The 20,572-nt window shown below is 46.7% G+C and overlaps 1 protein-coding gene across 1 annotated transcript in view; it reads right to left on the reverse strand.

The window, feature by feature from the left end:
- Positions 1-6,214: 6,214 nt before the first annotated feature.
- LOC119382249 (pseudouridine-5'-phosphate glycosidase) overlaps positions 6,215-20,572 on the reverse strand; it is a gene marked incomplete in the record, with an annotated part of 1,023,505 nt that continues 1,009,147 nt past the window's right edge. Inside the window, 3 exon segments of the mRNA XM_037649958.2 lie at positions 6,215-6,336; positions 7,843-7,957; positions 19,725-19,853. Coding sequence (XP_037505886.2) covers positions 6,215-6,336; positions 7,843-7,957; positions 19,725-19,853 — 366 coding nt within the window.

The raw sequence follows: 20,572 nt of genomic DNA on the forward strand, positions 1-20,572 counted from the left end.
GGCGGGGCCATGCTGTACATGATGAATATGGAAAAAGCGCTACAAGGCAGCAACATTGGTTTTAATCTGTCACATAAACAGGGCGGCGTGATGACTGAGCAGAAGCTTCCAGGAATATTTTATGCTGACGATATTTTCTTATCTGCTGACAGTCGAGATGATATACAGCAGCTGGCGGATATATGCGGAAAGGAAGGGGAAGCTCTAGGACTAGGATTTAGTGTAAGGAAATGTGAACTGATGGTATTCAATGATTCTTGTGATCAGGCGGTGTCAATATAGGGCCAAGAAATACCGAGGGTGAGCGAATACAAGTACCTCGGAGTATGGATAAATGAGGATGACAGGTACATGGAGGTACAGGAAAAAGCCTCGGCAGCAAAAGGAAAGAGGAATGCTGCAATAATGATGCACAGAGCATTGTGGGGATACAATAGGTACGAGGTGCTTCGAGGTCTGTGGAAAGGTGCAATGGTTCCGGGGCTTACTTTTGGGAACTCAGTGGTGCGCATGAGGGCAGAGGTGCGATCGATGGATATGAAACAAAGGACTGTGGGACGCCTCGCGTTGGGTGCTCACGGGAAGACGACAAATGAGGCTGTAAAGGGCGATATGGGATGGGCAAGTTTTGAGGCGAGGGAGGCTCAGAGCAAAATAAGGTTCGAAGAAAGGCTAGGGAGTATGAAAGAGAGTAGTGGGCAGAGAAGGTGTCCCGTTATTTGTATAGGAAGAGCGTGCACACACAGTGGGGAAAAAGAACTAGGAGGCTCACTAGTAAATATACGGCTGGTAGAGTAAACAATATGTCAACAAAGAGCCTTAAGCGAAAAGTCAGAGAGGCGGAGAGGATTTACTGGATGGCAGCTATGAAGAAAAAACCGGCTTTGAGCAATTACCGAAAGGGCAAAAATGAAATAAGGAGGGAGGCATTTTACAATAATTCAAGGGGAAGCGCTTTACTGTTTGAAGCGAGATCGGGTTGCCTTAGAACGGGTAGTTATAAAGCGAGATTCCGTAAAGAAGAAGAACAATGCACATGCTGCGGGGAAGATAAGGAAACGGCGGAGCATGTTCTGATTGAATGTGGAGATATTCATCCAGGTGTACGTTTGGGCACGAGCCTGCATGAAGCCTTGGGGTTTAGGGACAACAATGTAAAGCTGAACACACCCGCGATTGAAATAAGTAAGAGACGGTTAGAATATTGGTGACAGAAAATTAGAGGGAAAGGACAAAAATAAACACTGAAAAAAAAGGATATTATGCCGTAAAGGGCAGAGAAGCGGGCTGAGATTTTACGTTTTTTTTTTTCCTGTAGTAAGATAGATTTAATTGAAGTAGAGACATTAGGCCAATATTACGAAAAAGAAGAGAAAAGGGAAACACTTTTTTTAATCGAGTCCGGTGGCACACTTGTCACCGCCCCGTTGTAAAGGGGACGCTCATAGCATCCATCCATCCATCCATCCATCCATCCATCCATCCATCCATCTTGCAAGGAAAGAATACTGATGCGCACACACATAAAAACACGGACTCAGGAGACTCGGACGAGCGCAAACTTTCAACTAACTTTATTTTTCGTCGTCAACAATATATGCAATCAGTCACGTGGTCACAACGCTAATCGCTTTTCACTGTCAGATCACAACAAGCCACGCAAGAATCTCTTTTCACCATGCAATAAGGAAACAGTAGGCTGGCTAACACACGCGTTTCCTCTAGTTGAGATAAAATAGGCTTCCAAAAGCTCCCGTGCGGTGCTATCTTGGCTTCGGCCCAAAACTCTGATCGCTCGGAAATTCGGTGCGCACATGCAATGTCGGACATGCGCTGGTAAATGCGCGTTCTCTTTATTAATTATGGTGAATTCATGTTCCCTTGCACGAACGTTGATGCACCTTCCGGTCTTCCCGACATAAGACTTTCCACATGAAAGCGGAATCTCATAGACGACACCAACCGCGCAGGCTACATAAGGCATTTCGTGCTTCATGCCACACACTCCAGGACTCTTCTGAGCCGAAGAAATTTTCGGGCAGAGCTTTGCCAGCTTGCGCGGGGCTGAAAAAACCATCGGCACATCGTGCCTGCCCGCAACCTTCTTCAGATTGTGAGAAGTGCGGTGAATGTAGGGCAACACTACAGGGCGGCTTCTGGATTGCGGCCCTGGTGTCTTACCGGAACGGGGTGCTTTTGACTCTCGCAGGAGAGCCTCTGCGACTGCCGTAACGAGCGTGCGTGGGTATCCGGCTTCCAAGACTCGCCGTACTTGACTTCTAAAGCTGTCCTGCACAGCATGTGGGCATGACTTTGCAAGCGCAGACCCCAGACAAAGCTTCACTATCGCCCGCTTAACTAGTTTCGACTGCGCTGAATCATATGGCAGCAAACCCTTCTGCGCTCGTGGGCTGTAAGACCAGCACACTTGAGTGCTTAAACAGAGCCTTAAATCTAAAAACTGCAACGAGTTATTGCAAGGGATTTCATGGGTAAAGGTCAAACCCTTCCCGCACTGCTGAAACGCGTCAAGGATAGAATCAACAGACTTGTCAAGATTAAAATCAATGGCTTTCTTTAAAAGTACTAAAAAATCGTCTACATATCTAAAAACTTTGATAACATTAGTTGTCTCTAGGATGTTAGACAAAGAACGATCCACGTCCGCTAAAAATATGTTACACAAAGCAGGTGCCACACAAGACCCGATGCAAATCCCTTGTCGCTGCAGATAAAACCGGTTCTCGTGGGCTACAAAGGTAGAGCGAAGATAAAAATCAAGTAACGACATGAAGTTATTCACCGACATACCAGCGTTGTTTTGAAAGTCAGTGGCCCCACCGACTTCGATGCACTCACGTACCGCTACAAATAACTGGCTATGTGGAACAGAATAAAATAAATCTTCAACATCAACAGAGAACATATAGTCAATACGATGTTTCTACTGCAGAAAACGCACAACATCGTCTGAGCTCTTGGTAGCGAAAGGGTCCTCGACCGTTAACACATTTAAATTTCTCAGCAGGAATTGGCTTACTAGGTACTGCCAAGATCCCTTTTCACTTATTATTGTACGTAACGGAACTTCCGGCTTGTGCGTTTTCGCAGTGAAAAAAAACATTGAGTGTGTTGCCTTTGCATGCAAAAACGCCTCTGGCCAATTTCTCAAGCTGAAGCTCCTTACACAAATTGGCTGCCTTTGTCTTCATGCGAATAGCGCTACTTTTAACCTCCTTAAAATTCTTAGTAATGGCGTTACTAGCCTTCTCATTGAAACTTACAGCATCTAAAACCACAAACCCACCCTCTTTATCGGCTTGAAGCAGTCGGAGGTCATTGTCCCTAAAATGCTTCACGACGAGATCTGTCGTGAAGCGTTCTAGGGACAATGACCAGTGAGGGTGTCGCATTGAGGGTGTCGACGCTTTGGCAAGGACTGTCAAAGCCAAGAAAGACTTCTGTCAGTGCCTGGCTCCGACAGATCTCGTCGTGAAGCATTTTAGGGGCAATGACCTCCGACTGCTTCAAGCCGATATAGAGGGTGGGTTTGTGGTTTTAGATGCTGTAAGTTTCAATGAGAAGGCTAGGAACGCCATTACTAAGAATTTTAAGGAGGTTAAAAGTAGCGCTATTCGCGTGAAGACAAAGGCAGCCAATTTGTGTAAGGAGCTTCAGCTTGAGAAATTGGCCAGAGGCGTTTTTGCATGCAAAGGCAACACACTCAGTGTTTTTTTCACTGCGAAAACGCACAAGCCGGAAGTTCCGTTACGTACAGTAATAAGTGAAAAGGGATCTTGGCAGTACCTAGTAAGCCAATTCCTGCTGAGAAATTTAAATGTGTTAACGGTCGAGGACCCTTTCGCTACCAAGAGCTCAGACGATGTTGTGCGTTTTCTGCAGGAGAAACATCGTATTGACTATATGTTCTCTGTTGATGTTGAAGATTTATTTTATTCTGTTCCATATAGCCAGTTATTTGTAGCGGTACGTGAGTGCATCGAAGCCGGTGGGGCCATTGACTTTCAAAACAACGCTGGTATGTCGGTGAATAACTTCATGTCGTTACTTGAATTTTATCTTCGCTCTACATTTGTAGCCCACGAGAACCGGTTTTATCTGCAGCGACAAGGGATTTGCATCGGGTCTTGTGTGGCACCTGCTTTGTGTAACATATTTTTAGCGGACGTGGATCGTTCTTTGTCTAACATCCTAGAGACAACTAATGTTATCAAAGTTTTTAGATATGTAGGCGATTTTTTAGTACTTTTAAAGAAAGCCATTGATTTTAATCTTGACAAGTCTGTTGATTCTATCCTTGACGCGTTTCAGCAGTGCGGGAAGGGTTTGACCTTTACCCATGAAATCCCTTGCAATAACTCGTTGCAGTTTTTAGATTTAAGGCTCTGTTTAAGGTATGTTGCCTTAAAAACGGTGATTTTTTTCAAAAAAGTTGAGTTTTATTTTTAAAGATTTTATAATCTCGAAACATTCAGAATTGTGCTACCGCAAAAATTACGTCTTTATCTTGTTTGGTTCAAAAGTTACGTTGTTTTTTACAACTGCCGGCAGACCTCCCTGAAACCGAAACTGACCCGCTGTGAAAACGAAACCAACATTTCAGTTCCCAAAAGTAATTCATTGTTACGCTCAAATGCAAATGATAGGTTTAGATTAGTTTGTTGTGCGCAAACTTGAGTGCATTGGACACGTTCAAAAGTGCATGGGATGCCGACTGAGAAAACTGAAAAAGACCATGGACTAGGAGGTAAAGGGAAGTTGACGGATGTCATGATCGATCGATTGCAAAACTATTGTGGCATTGCAATCAGGGCCAATGTGGACAACCTCCAAGGAATGAAGCAGGCCACACTAGCAAGTCTGTTTCATTGCAGTCCAACTGACGCAACTCCTAGGCACGGCCTGTCTCTTTTAGGAGTGAGAAGCTGGTGTGCCTACAACAGAGTAAAAGCTTCAGGCACAGGACATTACAAGCATAGGGGAGGCTTTTCGAATGACATGCGAATGAAGCCGGTGTATGCAGAACTGTGTTCAGAAGAATTTTTGAAGAAATGTCTTCACGGAAAAACGCAAAACGCGAACGAGTGCTTCAATGGGATGCTCTGGCAGCGCGTCCCGAAAGATGTCTATATAGGCCTGCGCACTGTTTTGTTTCGCCTATACGACTGTGTATGTCACTTCAACAATGGAAATAGTGGCACGCTAGGCATCTTAAGGCAGGCTGGTGTCGACCCTGGCTACTACACCACAGTAGCTCGCCTCAGCAGGGACCGAGCACGCTTGAGGAGCGCCAAACGCCAGTCAACGTGCGACCAAAAACAAGCCCGAAAAAAACAACGAGCCGCTAAACGTTCTCACAGGGAACTTGTAGCAGCTAAGGAGGGACCCAGCTACGAGCCTGACGGTTTTTAGCCTTCCGCGACTATCTAATGATGTGTATAGCACGTTTCAAAAACTTTATTGTTGATTTTCTCAAAACTCTATTTTTATTTGTTTTTTGTTGCGCCAAAGGTCGTAACTTAAAAATAAACAAATACATTTCTTTAAAACTTGCCATGCTTATTTCTTGAACATTCTTGAATATTCTGTGCAATGAACTAGAATAATTGAAATCCGTGCGCAAGTTTTGATGTTATAAGACTTCGACTGAAATGCGAACGCCTGAAATTACGAAAGTTTTGGTTTTTCGGCTATAAAAAACCTAATTTTGCAGATAGTGCAAACATTCTAGTTCATTGCACAGCCTGCATATATAGCTATACTGCTGCCAAGCCATTTTTGTTTAGTATCACATGATCATGACTTATGACCATTTGCGTGATGGTCATATTTTGGGTAATTTCAGTAATTAAATGGTGATCAGATTTCAATTTTTGGTCTAACATAATTGAAGGGTCTTTTTAAACAGCCTTTCTTATGGCAAACACAAAGCAATCAGTTTAGAATCAAAATCTAAAAAGTTTTCCAAAAAGGAGGCAACATACCTTAAGCACTCACGTGTGCTGGTCTTACAGCCCACGAGCGCAGGAGGGTCTGCTGCCATATGATTCGGCGCAGTCGAAACTAGTTAAGCGGGCGATAGTGAAGCTTTGTCTGGGGTCTGCGCGTGGAAAGTCATGCCCACATGCTATGCAGGACAGCTTTAGAAATCAAGTACGGCGAGTCTTGGAAGCCGGATACCCACGTACGCTCGTTACGGCAGTCGCAGAGGCTCTCCTGCGAGAGTCAAAAGCACCCCGTTCCGGTAAGACACCAGGGCCGCAATCCAGAAGCCGCCCTGTAGTGTTGCCCTACATTCACCGCACTTCTCACAATCTGAAGAAGGTTGCGGGCAGGCACGGTGTGCCGATGGTTTTTCAGCCCCGCGCAAGCTGGCAAAGCTCTGCCCGAAAATTTCTTCGGCTAAGAAGAGTCCTGGAGTGTGTGGCATGAAGCACGAAATGCCTTATGTAGCCTGCGCGGTTGGTGTCGTCTATGAGATTCCGCTTTCATGTGGAAAGTCTTATGTCGGGAAGACCGGAAGGTGCATCAACGTTCGTGCAAGGGAACATGAATTCACCATAATTAATAAAGAGAACGCGCATTTACCAGCGCATGTCCGACATTGCATGTGCGCACCGAATTTCCGAGCGATCAGAGTTTTGGGCCGAAGCCAAGATAGCACCGCACGGGAACTTTTGGAAGCCTATTTTATCTCAACTAGAGGAAACGCGTGTGTTAGCCAGCCTACTGTTTCCTTATTGCATGGTGAAAAGAGATTCTTGCGTGGCTTGTTGTGATCTGACAGTGAAAAGCGATTAGCGTTGTGACCACGTGACTGATTGCATATATTGTTGACGACGAAAAATAAAGTTAGTTGAAAGTTTGCGCTCGTCCGAGACTCCTGAGTCCGTGTTTTTATGTGTGTGCGCATCAGTATTCTTTCCTTGCAAGTATGAACCAACTCGCCCAGCAGCAAGTTTTATTCATCCATCCATCCATCCATGCATCCATCCATCCAACCATCTAGATGAATTGAGGAGATACACACGAGTTACAGAACAGACATACGGAATGACGCGTAATGTGCACATTCTACTCGTGGGTCTAAAACCAAGAAACAAGAAAAATACACAGAATGTTGCCGCTCATTCGTTGGAAAGACACTGAGCTTAGGATGCATAACTCAGTAGAGACCTAAGCCAAAAAATTGCCAAAAATTCTCCATGTCGCCATTCATAATTTTAGGTCGCCACGGGCCTCACAAATTCGCCAATTTGGCGAAAAGTAGCCACCACTGGCAACCCTGATCATGACGGCGAGTGTGCAACACTTGTGTTCTAGAGGCATACCAGGAGTTTTCAAAAACTCAAGCAAGCCACTGCAGTGTTGCAGCCATTGACGACCTACGGAGACACGTGCACGACGAGGAACATCAATGCGTTGATGTAAAACCGCCTGGTCCTAAACGGCGGTACATAAGTGGCCGCATTTATGGCCGCTTTTCATTATTTTACCCAATATAATATATCACTACTGGAAAAACATAAGTTGGCTCTATGGCGCCCTGTCCTTGTTTTAGAGTGCTTATAGTGAGAAGGGCAGTTTCACGCCAATAACTTTTTTTAAGGAGAGCTAGAAAATCGGGGGCACGTACGGCGCTATCGACGGAGGAATTTATTTTATAGAGCGCTGGCAGATAATAGTGCGAAGAACGATGGATAAATTGCAGCAGCACTGTGGCCTATCTCCGAGCAAAAGACGCCATCATTTGCAAATTGGCTGCAAGTGCCCTAGAACGCGTGCAGCGGTGGTTCATTGAAAGGACGTATTGCTGCTCACCTGGTATCTGTCGCCGACCGCACAGTCGTAGAAGGCAGTCGATCGTTTCGCCGGGGATGTTGCCATCTAGGACGACGACAGGTGCGCGTGCGATGTGCTCTTCGTTTTCCAGGATCTGCGCGGTCGGTGAACGCAGGAAATTAAGCGACCGCGTGTTACGTGTATGCACGAAACTACTTTGGTTTCACGCGGGAGTTGTTACTAAAATAGTGTTTCCACCTAATGAACTGTCTAGCTAGAGCAGAACAAAACAATATGCCAAGGCTGGTCTGCGGCCTCCACTTCATGACGCACATATTATCTGGGTTAAAAAAGGAAAGTAATAACTAGAATCAATCAAGAATTCAGAATTAAGCCTAGATTCGTTTGATAGTGCAACGTAGAAATATTTGTCCGAGATAATAATAATAATTGTTCGGGTTTAACGTCCCAAAACCACGATGTGATTATGAGCAGGGCTGGGCAAAAATACTGTGAAGTTGTGAAGTCTTGCTTGACATTTCTGTAATTGATGGGAGTCGCTGCTCAGCTTGCCGACCAGCTAGGGGTCGCCATCTAATCACAAGAACTTCAATTAGAAGCCTTCGCACGATGGCGCAAATACCGGTATGGAGTTTTACCTTTCTTCAAAAGACCGTTTATGCAATACCGAATCACCGGTGTACCGCAGCAACAACGTTGCTAGCGAAATTTTTAGTGACTCATTGTGTGTACGTAGAGCTCATAAAACTGCAATGACTTTTCATGTTCTACTCATCAATATACTACTAACGTGCAATCTTTTAACAATTTTTCTTCAACGAGGGAACATGTGGACCCCAGAAATGCCTAATACATATTGCATTGTCACGTGGTGGTGACGATGAAGAAAGCGGCAGTCACTCTGGTAGAGACGAAACTTCTCATTGGGCAAGCTTGTGCTCAGAAAACTAAGTAACTCATAGTACAAGCAAAGCACGCTGTACACTGATAGCGGCAATAAATGTCGTTGGCCTTCGGTATTCTGATCATCGGCAGAAGGCGTGGTCACATCACCGATCGAACCTTCCAGCGTTACCGATGGTGCTCACGTAAGCTCCCGAATGAACTACAGTGTTCGCGTCCTGTGCATAATTTTAATAATAATTGTTGCAGTTTTGCATCCCAAAACCACGATATGATTATGGTGGACGCCGTAGTGGAGAGCTCCGGAAATTTCGACCACCTGGGGTTCTTTAACGTGCACCTAAATCTAAGTACACGGGCCTCAAACATTTTCGCCTCCATCGAAATCTGGCCGCCGTGGCTGGAATCGCGCGTAATCTTAACAGGGCCATCTGAAACAACTGCGAATCTTCCGAAACATCGCGTCGCGGCTTGAGCCGAGTGCTGCTAATAATTTTTTTCCGCTTTAAGCCCGATCACACCAAAATAAAGATATAAGAGCGCGTGGCAGTATTGTTGCTCAAATCATCGCAGCACACCCCTGCTGTTCACGCTATTTCCACATATAGCTCCGATTACTTGGCGATTAGTAATAGCAAAAAAAAGGGAGGCCTAAAGAAGGAAGACAAATATATGTAAATAAAATTGAAGAGCCGTTCCTTATCAAACGTTCGCATTGAATGAGTACAAAAACACGATACAGACGGTGCCCCTAATAGCTATGACAATTAAACATGAAGTATCGTGAACTTACCTGTTAATGTAAGAAAATAAAAATATGTAGTGCCTATGAAAAATTAACTGAAACGGCTCGTTGGGACGCTCATGAGAAAAACGGATCATTTTGTATAGCAAAGTTTCTCGAACCCCCTTCCTAACAACTTTAAGGTGGCTCTTAATTATTTCCACAATTATGATGCAAGCTCAATTTCGCTGTTTTACTAAGCAGTAAGCAGGATGTTTGGTATTGTATACTCAGTGGGCGCCCACATAATTACATATTTGTTTTGAAAATCACCTTTGCAGAAGAGTAAGCTCAAGTGAAATATAAATGTGTACACAGTAGCAGAACTAAAGTAGACCGTTCAAAGCAAGAATAAAGCAGACAGGTCATTTTGGCAGCACGTTACACGAGACATATTGCTGTGACCAGACTGGAAAAAAAAGAGTGCAGAGCCCTAGGTAATGTACGGGATGCAAAAGAAGGACAACTAAGAAAGCACTTTTCCTAACAATCAAATTATGATTTCAAAAACTACTCGAATAAAGATAACAGGAAGATAATAAATAATTGTTAGGGTTTAACGTCCCAAAACCACGATACGATTATGAGGGACACCGCAGTGGAGGACTCCGGAAATTTCGACCTCCTGGGTTTCTTTGACGTAGACCTAAATCTAAGCACACTACCCTCAAGTATTTTCGCCTCCATAGAAAATGCGACCGCCGCGGCCGGGATTCGATCGGCAGCAGGAAGAAAAAAGATACGGTACACGAACATAACTTCTGTTAGACAAGCGCTTCATCTATTAGATTTAGCATCGGTACTAGTGGTGTTATAGTTAGGATCTTTTTTGCACATAAGTCAATCGCATGTGAGTCGAACTTACATCGACAAGGTCCTTCATATTGCTGATTTGTGAAAGCCACGAGACGCAAAGCAACCCTATGTGCTTCAGAGTTCGTAACAAGCACTACGCAGGGAAGCGGCATCAGAATTTGCGCTATAATCACTCCACGCATTGTGGTACGCGGCGCTGGACAGTGGATAAGGGTAAGTGTCATGGCACTGGCACAAATAAAAAGAAAATAATTCGGCAGATCCCACGCCTTGTGGGAATCGGTGTTATGCGGAAGCACTCAGCGAGTAGTCTGTGCTGCATGTTTTGGCTTTGAGACAAGCGTTAGGACGCGGATCGACGTGTTTTTGTAAGCGTAGCAGTTCGGTGAACATCGTAGCATTACCAGGCACGTCGACTACACTGGCGTTTAAAGGGTACCTTATGTCTGACGTAACATCAGCACTCACTTTAGGGCACAGACGTGAGTATTATCGAAATGAAGTGCACTTTACGGTGCGACGATGTGAATATCATACGTAACTTTCGTTAGCGTATTCTTCGCGGTCAAAAACGCTTGTATATAGCTTGCTGAATCATAGGAATACAAATGTAATGTTTATTAGACTTCTATGAAAGCGGAGCCAGCATTGGAACCACAAGTGACGTTAACCCGGCATGACGCCTGTATCATAGGTGTACATATGTAATGTTTATTGCTTTGTTATAAAATTAGATAGCCAGCACTGCAACCACAATTGATGCTGCACTGACATTACGCCTGAATAGGGTCTCTTTCTAAAGCAGTCTCAAGACGTGGTGTGGCTCTGTGGTAGAATACCCGACTGTCACGCAGAATGCTTGGGTTCGAATCCTGTTGAGATCCTGATCTTTATTCTTTCCATTCTTCGTGTCAACGCTGCCGATGTCAATTTTTCTTTACGCTGTCGCATGTAAATTACCAATGTCTGTTCTCGCCGTCCGTAGGATGATATAAACTATCGATCTCCTGTGGCGCATACCCGCTTACCGTGTAGGGGTATGTGCCGCATGTGTCTGGAGGAAAGGGTTTGACGACGTACGCGGCAGGATTTTCAGTTGTTCATATCATGACAAGACAGTCATATTCGTCAAACCCTCTTACCCTCCCATTACAATTTTGGTCTACCCCAAGCTGAGGAGGTGATCATGAGAACACCCAGACGTAGGCGGCTAGATAGACAGATAGATAGATAGATACGTAGATAGAAACGCTCAAAGTGCCTAAGGTTCTCTTAGAAATGCTTCGCATTCAAAAAAGCAAGAAAAACAAAGGCACCTGAGCTAAGCATAGACGTTCGCGTGCTTGTTCTGTCGAGACTGCGCGAGCGCTGTCATGTTGCTCTGCTCCACCAAAACGGACGCGCACACCCCATCGCCTGCCCTCACTGGTGGACTCTGGCGGAAAAATAAAATTATGTCACTGCACTTAGTTTTATTCAGGCAGTTTAGTAGCACCAGTACCACCTTGAGAAGCGAAGTTGAGCCAGCGATTGTTTCGTACGGCGGTGTTCCTATAGGAGTATCTTGTATCTTAAGATAACGATACATTATTGAATGTATCTGAAATACAGATACAGATACTCGTCTTGCGAGACGTATCGCGATACAGATACAAGATACCCAAAGAGTATCTAAGATACACGTATCTTCGATACTGCCCAGCACTGAAATTTATGAGGGACGCCGTAGTGAAGGGCTCCGGAAATTTCGACCACCTGGGTTTTTTTAACGTGCACCTAAATCTAAGTACACGGGCCTCAAACATTTTCGGCTCCACCGAAAATTCGGCCCGAGAGGGGGTCCGAGAGGGCACATATTAATTTCTAAAGCGCTCTGCAAAGAACATATTGTAACGACGTGGGATCGACGAGGACACGGAGAACGACAAGCAAACACGCTTTATCATTCAGAGAAACTGCAACGTATTCTTCGTTCCCGCGATGGGCCAAGAACACTCGCGCTGCATCGTTGCCGTCACCACTGGCACATACGCGCGGCATTATTCTCCCTTAAAAAAGAAACATCGCCCCGATGTTAAACGTTCAGAAAGCAAGGTAGAAAAAAAACTGCGCAGCCATACTTGCAGTCAGTCACTGCAAGTATCGCTTCATCCGAAGCACGTGAACAATTTCTGGCGAGTGTTTTCGGTGCTTTGAACACTGAGAGCCGTCCGGATCAACCTCGTAGTTGACCTCACTGATGCGTCGGAGAATTGCGTAAGGTCCGAAGTATCTTCGCAATAGCTTTTCGGAGATCCCACGCCGACGAATAGGTGTCCAGACCCACACTTTGTCGCCCACGTTGTATGTGACGGGTCTGTGTCGGAGATTGTACTGTATGGCGTCATAGCCTTGTTGTTCGTTGATTCGCAACCGGGCAAGTTGTCTAGCTTCTTCTGCTCGCTGTGTAAACTCTTCATCGTCCATCTCATTGCCATCATTTTCGTGAGGGAGCATTGCGTCTAATGTTGTCGTGACTTCACGGCCGTAAACGAGACTGAAGGGTGTCTTCCGTGTGGTCTCCTGACGAGCCGTGTTGTACGCGAACGTGACGTAGGGTAGAATGTCGTCCCAGTTCTTGTGCTCTACATCTACGTACATGCTTATCATGTCAGCCAGGGTCCTATTGAGACGTTCAGTCAACGCGTTGGTCTGGGCATGATACGCCGTTGTTTTCCTGTGAGCGGTAACACTTGGTCGAAAAACAGTGTCCAAAAGCTCGGCCATGAACGCAGTACCTTTGTCGGTGATAACTACTGCAGGAGCACCGTGCCTTAAAACGATGGCTTCGATAAAAAATCGCGCCGCTTCAGCTGCTGTTGCCCATCGCAGAGCGCCCGTCTCGGCGTATCGGGTGAGGTAATCTGTGGCGACGATTATCCACCTATTTCCGGTAGCAGACGCTGGGAAGGGGCCCATAAATTTCATGCCAATTTGTGCAAATGGTGTTGTCGGCACTTGGACAGGCTGCAACGGACCGGCTGGCTTGATGGATGGCGGTTTGCGACGCTGGCAGTTGAGACATGTCTGCACGTAAGTTTTTACGACCGCGGCAAGTCTCGGCCAGTAATAGTACTGCCTTATCCTCGCCAATGTCCGGGTGTAGCCCAAGTGACCAGCGGTTGGTTCGTTGTGGCAGGGGTGTAGGACCTCACGTCGAAGCGATGAGGGAACGACGAGTAAGTTGCTGCTGCCGGTAGGTGAAAAGTTCTTCTTGTAAAGTACGTCACTGCGCAAGCAGTACGACGCCAGCCCCCTTGCGAATAATTTTGGCACGCTACTGGTTCGTCCTTCCAGGTAATGAATAAGCGGTAGCAGTTCAGCATCGTCCCGCTGCTGTTGTGGAAAAGCGGCAGTGTCAACGACTCCCAAAAAGGCCGTGTCGTCGTCGTCTTGGGCTGCTGTCTCAACAGGAGACCGAGAAAGACAGTCAGCATCGGCGTGTCGTTTTCCCGATTTATAAGCAACAGTGAAGTCGAATTCTTGGAGCCGAAGACTCCATCGTGCTAGACGGCCGGATGGATCTTTCAAATTAAGTAACCAACAGAATGAATGGTGAGCGCTGAGAACGGTGAACGAATGACCGTACAAATACGGACGGAATTTCAGAACTGCCCATACCATGGCGAGGCATTCTTTCTCGGTCGTAGCGTAGTTGGCTTCTGCTCGGGAAAGCGTCCTACTGGCATAGGCGATCACCTTTTCACTGTTGTCCTGCCATTGCACGAGCACCGCTCCAAGACCCACGTTACTAGCGTCTGTGTGCAATATCGTCGGCGCGTCTTCATCGAAGTGGGCGAGCACGGGAGGCGTTTGCATGCGTTGACGAAGCTCGTGAAATCCCCGCTGCTGGTCTTCGCCCCACGCGAAGGAGACATCTTCCTTGGTGAGCTGTGTCAATGGCCATGCGATGCGCGAAAAATTGGCAATAAACCGCCGATAGTAGGCACATAGTCCCAAAAAACGTCGCACTGATTTTTTGTCTGATGTCTTTTTTGTCTTCTCACGCTCTCTCTCCTCCACTTCAATTTGCCAGTAGCCGCTTTTCAAGTCCATTGACGAAGAGTAGCGTGCGTTTCGTAGCCTATCCAGGGAATCATCAATACGCGGTAGCGGATAAACATCCTTCTTTGTGATCTGGTTGAGATTCCGGTAGTCGAAGCAGAAACGCAAGCTGCCGTCCTTCTTTTTTACGAGTACTACAGGCGATGCCCAAGGACTGTTAGATGGCCGAATAACGCCATCTTCCAGCATCGTTTTCACTTTCTTTTGAATTGTCTCACGCTCCTTTGGGGCAACACGATAAGGATTTTGCCTGATAGGTCTGGCGTCAGAATCGGTGATGATGCGGTGCTTTGTGAGCGGCGTTTGACCAACTCTTGAAGTGCATGAGAATCAGCCGTGGAACTTGTTGAAGAAGGCGGTCTCGCTCGATGGTTGATAACGTCGGACTAACGTCAACAGGTGTCGGTGTAGTGATAGGAGACGCTGCCACCTCCTCCACCAAATGGCAATCTTCAATTTGCGCGAGTTCGTCGAAATAGGCAGTGGCAGTGCCTCGAACAATGTGTCGGCGTTCCTTGCTGAAATTTGTCAACAAGAGTCCAGTGCGTCCATCGATCACATTGATGACAGCCCTGGCAATAGAAATGCCGCAAGTGAATGCTAGCTCATTGATGTGTTCAGCCATGCCAGTGCCACTCTGCAAGCTGTCGCAGTGCACAGGTACGAGGGAGCAACTCCGCGGCAGCAGTATGACGTCGTCGCCGGTGATACGTAATCGAGGTCGTTGGTTCTCCTCATCCTTAGCAGTGCCCGAGTGTGTAGCGAACGTTACGCTCCTGTCGCGAATGTTCATCACAGCCCCGTATTCGCGCAAGAAATCCATTCCCAGTATGAGCTGTTTACAGCACTCATGAAGAATGTCGAGGGTGGCGACGAAGGTGGAACCAGCGATTAAGAGTCGGGCCGTGCACTTTCCAACAGGTGTCACTAACTGACCTCCGGCAGTTCTGATATTGGGTCTGTGCCATGCATCTTTACCTTCCTTAGTCTGTTGGCTAGCTGTAGGCTTATTACGGAAAAGTGGGAGCCAGTGTCAACAAGAGCTGTCGCTTGATGGCCGTCAATGTGGACGACGAGGTCAGCGCTGACGACGTCCGTTACATCGGCAGTTGTCGCATTCGTCGTATTCGTCGGTGTGCTCGTCGTCTTCGGCTTTGGCGACTTCGAGTTGTGCGTCTGTAATGGCGGCTGTTCGTAATTTCGATGTTTGGCAACCTCACCGCCGGAGGTCGCTGCGTCTAGTTTCCCCGTCGCGGGCTAGGGGACCTGCCCCTAGTGACGTAGGCAAAACTGCGACGATTCGGGGAACTGTACCGCGCAGGAGATGGAGAACGTCATCGGGGCGTCGCTGGATTTTGTGAAGGTATGTCGAGAGGAGCGCCGTTGTACGTGCGTCGACCGTCATGCGTAGCGTAATCATGATGGCGAGGAAATCTCGAGCATTGGGCGTCGCGATAACGGCAAACTCGATAGACGTGCCCTGCTTCACCGCAATGGAAGCACACCGGTCGACGGTCAGCGGTACGCCACAAATCGGTTTTGCGACGCTGGTAGTTCAGTGAGGATTCTCCATAGAACCACGTTGCGGTGTTTGGATGTCGACCATACGGCATTCTTCGTGGCGGCGAGATCGGCGAGGTAGGGAGAGTCGCCGGCGATAAGAGCGGCTGTGCGAGGTTTGGTGGTCTAGGCATTCGAGCCGGCGGCGTCGAAGGTGCGATGTCTGGGCGTCGGAAAGCATCAGCGTAAGTAAGATGCCGTGGCATATCACAATAGCCGGGCGATGAAAGAGTCTGACGGACCTCATCCCGGACAACATCAGCGACAGAAGACAATGCCGGCGTCGGTTCTGTTGGTGAAAATAAACCGAGCTGCCGAAGCTCCTTTTGCAGAATCTCCCGGATGACTTCACGCAGAGGCTTCTCGTTGCTCACAGTCATAACAGAAGTACTCGCTACAGAGTTGATCATGGTGTCATGCATGCGGTACCGTTGCTGCAGGGCCCGTTCGATCGATGTGGCTTCTTTAGTGAACTCAGCTACTGTTGTTGGTGGATTTGTCACAAGCCCAGGAAACAGTTTCCCCTTCACTCCTCGCATGAGATACCGTAACTTCCGCTCTTCCGGCATTTCGGGGTCTGCCCTACGGAAAAGACGGGCCATGTCTTCGGCGAACATAGCAACGCTCTCGTTTGGTTTTTGGTTGCGAAATTCCAGGAGACGTTGTGCATTCTCCCTTCTGTCGACACTGGTAAAAGTGTCAAGCAGCTTGGTGCGGAAGTCGCGTCCCAAGTAGCCCAGCTTCTTTCCTGGTTGATGTACCACGTCTGAGCGTTGTCCTTCAGGTAGAAGTAGACATTCGAAAGCTTGGCTTCTGGGGTGGCCCATTGGTTGTATTTCGCACAGCGGTCGAACTGGCCCAGCCAGTCTTGGGCGTCTTCATAGGCTTCACCATGAAAGCACTCAGGAATCATAGGATTCTGCAGTGTCAGGTGCGATGGAGCTGCAGTGGCCATAGTGGTTGAAGAAGGCAAGCGATTGCTGGAACTTTCTGGTAGGTGGACCGGTGTTTCGACGCGTGATGGCGATTCTGGGCTCCATTGTCGGCTCCACGAAGGAGTGCCAAGCATGAAGCTTACCCAGCGCCTCCACCAGTGTAACGACGTGGGATCGACGAGGACACGGAGAACGACAAGCAAACACGCTTTGGTTGGTTGGTTGGGCCTTGGCAACCTGGCGCAACCCACTGCGGGGGATCGGCCATGAAACGTGCGGCACCTTATTTATTATTGGTTGGTTGGTTGGACCGTGTCAACCTGGCGCAACCCACTGTGGGGGATCGGCCATGAAACGGGCGGCATCTTATTTTTGAGATAAAATTGTTTTACATTTCAAATATGTTTATAATAAGGATATGTAAGGAAGAACTCACACTAATATTCAAGGCTAGAAAAACATTAAAAAAATATATATATATACATATTTTTTTTTGAAGCCAGTATGAATGAAAAATAAAATGAAATTAAATAACCTAATAAGCAATTCGCTTTGTCTCCCGTAGAAAATCGCATACGGCTTCGAAAACGTTCCTGTGGCTGTGGCCCAATTCAATTGCCCCAAAGGAAAGAAACTGCAACGTCTTCTTCGTCCCCGCGATGGGCCAAGAACACTCGCGCTGCTTCGTTACTGTCACCACTGGCACATACGGGCGGCAATATGTTTCTTTCTTACTATTTATTTATTTATTTATTTATTTATTATAAATTGATTAATCAAATTTCGCGTTTGAAGAGGTATTTAAGGCTTTCGTCTTAAAAAAAACTTCCGCCTCGGTGGTATAGTGGTTATGGTGCTCGGCTGCTGACCCGAAAGTCGCGGGTTCGATCCCGGCCGCGGCGGTCGCATTTCGGTGGAGGCGAAATGCTAGAGGCCCGCGTACTTTGCGATGTCAGTGCAGGTTAAAGATCACCAGATGGTCAAAATTCTTGAAGCCCTCCACTACGGCGTGCCTCATAGATAATATCGTGGTTTTGGCACGTGAAACCCCAGATATTATTAATAATAAAAGAGACAAACGACGCAGTGGATCTGCAGCACAGAATTCAAAACAGTATTGGCAACACTCAATAACATGTGCATGCAATTGGGCATGCAAAAAAAGAGATGCTGCACATAAAGAAACTGCAGATACAAAAAAAAAAAGGAAAAACGCACAGATACTGCGCGTATGCAAAGTTTTATGGCATACTACACAACAACGTATTCATCGTTTTGATAAGGACTCAAGGTTCAACTCGAGTGCTGATACAAATGCGGCCACAGATTGTAAGCAAGAAATGTCAGCAATAATAATGATAAGGAAGTTTTCATTTCATTTTAGCAGGATACTTGCACCATACTGCCCCTCGGCCCTTTATCCTGTGTACGACATGTATGGTGCTATTTATAATAAACCAGTAAATTTTTTGTAAACTTATCAAAATACGCCACCTCAATCGTGCCTAGGTAGCTTCGAAACACTAGAATGTGTGTTGAAATACGTATACTGCGCTGCTGCTGCTGACATGTATACAAATACTTTAAACGATTATTTGTGTATTTGGAATGCTGAGCTTACAAGAAAATTAAGTAATGCTTTAGACTTGACTCTGTCGTTTCCGGCGTAGGGAAGAGGATTCGTTTTCCGCATGACAGAGTCTATGCCTACCTCTAGCGCATAACACATGCACAGGCCGTCAGCTTACATGAAATACATGCTTCCTTAATAAACATTTAAGCAACAACAGCCCTAGAAGCGGTCCAATCTTCAAAAAAAAGAAACGAAAAAGGTCGCTAGCGTGTGCTTATTCCTGGACGTATCCGTGCACCGCAAGCTCCTTGTGTAGCACCTTTCGCATGCTGCCTAGCTGCGGCGGGAGGTGCACTGGCGGCCGTCGTAGCAGACGACACGGCTGTCCTCACCCTCAGCAGAGCGCGCGGGCATCAAGGCACCCTAGTCGCACATGACATGCATTTCAACAAGACTTGTCATTTATGTTGGTTACACAGCCATGCCACGCCATAGCAATTTTGGTATATATACGTTCACTGAAACGGCCGCGAACACCCTAAGACCGTGTCATGTAAATCGTGCCGTACATGATATGCAAGCCACGATTTGCATGTTACAACCTTCATTTACGTTCGTCATTCACTCTTGTCACGCCATATCAATGTTGGTATATATTACTTTAATGAAACGGCCGCGGGAGCATCAAGACCGTGGCATGTAAATCATGCCGTCCATGAGATGCATGTCATGATTTTCATGTCACGACCTGTCATTTATGTTCGTCATAAACTCATGTCACCCCACACCAATTTTAATGAAAACCAGTAGATAATGAAGCCAAGGAAGGTATAGGGGACCTTAATTGCACTGTTTTAAGTGAAGCATAATAATTGTGACATATATGTGAAGAAAGTAAAGTGGACGAAAAGACAACTGGCCGCCGGCAGGGACCGAACCTGCGACCTTCGGATTACGCGCCCGATGCTCTTACCAACTGAGCTACAGCGGCGGTCATTCCCCCGTCCACTTATTGGGTATTTATGGCATGCAAACCCTGGGAGTGTTATAGTCAGCGCCGCTCTTAGCCACGACGGCGAGTGTGGCTGAAACTTGGCTGAAACACTTGGCCTTCTCTGGTTTCATTTAATTGTATAGCGTAAACAGTGCCTTGTTGGCAATCGTCGATTAGTAGAGCGAGGCGCGGATATCAAGTGCCGAGAATTGGCGTTGCATGCACACGTACCAGTTGCGGGGAGATGTGACCGTGGACGTCCATATCGCCCACGCCGAACAGGCAGTCACCGCTTTTATCCAAAAGTGTGCAGTACGATGCCGTCCGGGCGCCCTCCACGCGCACAACGCCTCCGGTGTCCTGCAGGAAACGAGCGCACGTCATTCTGCAGCGATACCCGGCATCGATACACTGGTTCACTTGACAGCCGCCGCTGTGGTAGTACCGTGGTTACGATGCTCGGCTGCTGACTAGCGATGTAGTACCAAGGTTTAAAGTCTCCATTCATTGGAGTGGGGGGGGGGGGGGGGCTCATAGTGCGGCAACACACACACACACACACATGTCCTGGATTAAAAATAAAAAAACCTATTATGCAGAATCGTATCAACGAGATTCCACTATATATATGCTATAGATTAAGCGTTAAGAGCGGTGTTTGAGATGATCACAGTGCAGTGAAGCCAACTGTTTCTAGAACTGAACAAATGCTTATGAATTCTATACATGCGCTACATATATTATTCCCAATGTATGCCGCGAATTTATTCAACGTGGCAATCCAATCAAGCATTAAATGAAATTATTTTGGGAACGATTCTTCATAAATAACTCGGGATGTAAAGGCTTAAAGAAATGTGAGCTCAAGGTAAATAACATTAGCTGACTCACTGAATTAAGAACCTCAGGCACGACAATGCTTTATTTTATTTTCACTACTATTTGCCAAAAAAGCTTGACAAAATACAGGCGTCTTCGGCATTAATGCAGACTTGTAATGCACAACTAAAAGAATGAAAACGGAGTGGTGAACTAAGGAGACCGAGGTGAACCATTGCTGATTCACGAGCGGGTAGCTT

The sequence above is a fragment of the Rhipicephalus sanguineus genome, chromosome 2, assembly GCF_013339695.2.
Source record: "Rhipicephalus sanguineus isolate Rsan-2018 chromosome 2, BIME_Rsan_1.4, whole genome shotgun sequence".
NCBI lineage: Eukaryota > Metazoa > Arthropoda > Arachnida > Ixodida > Ixodidae > Rhipicephalus > Rhipicephalus sanguineus.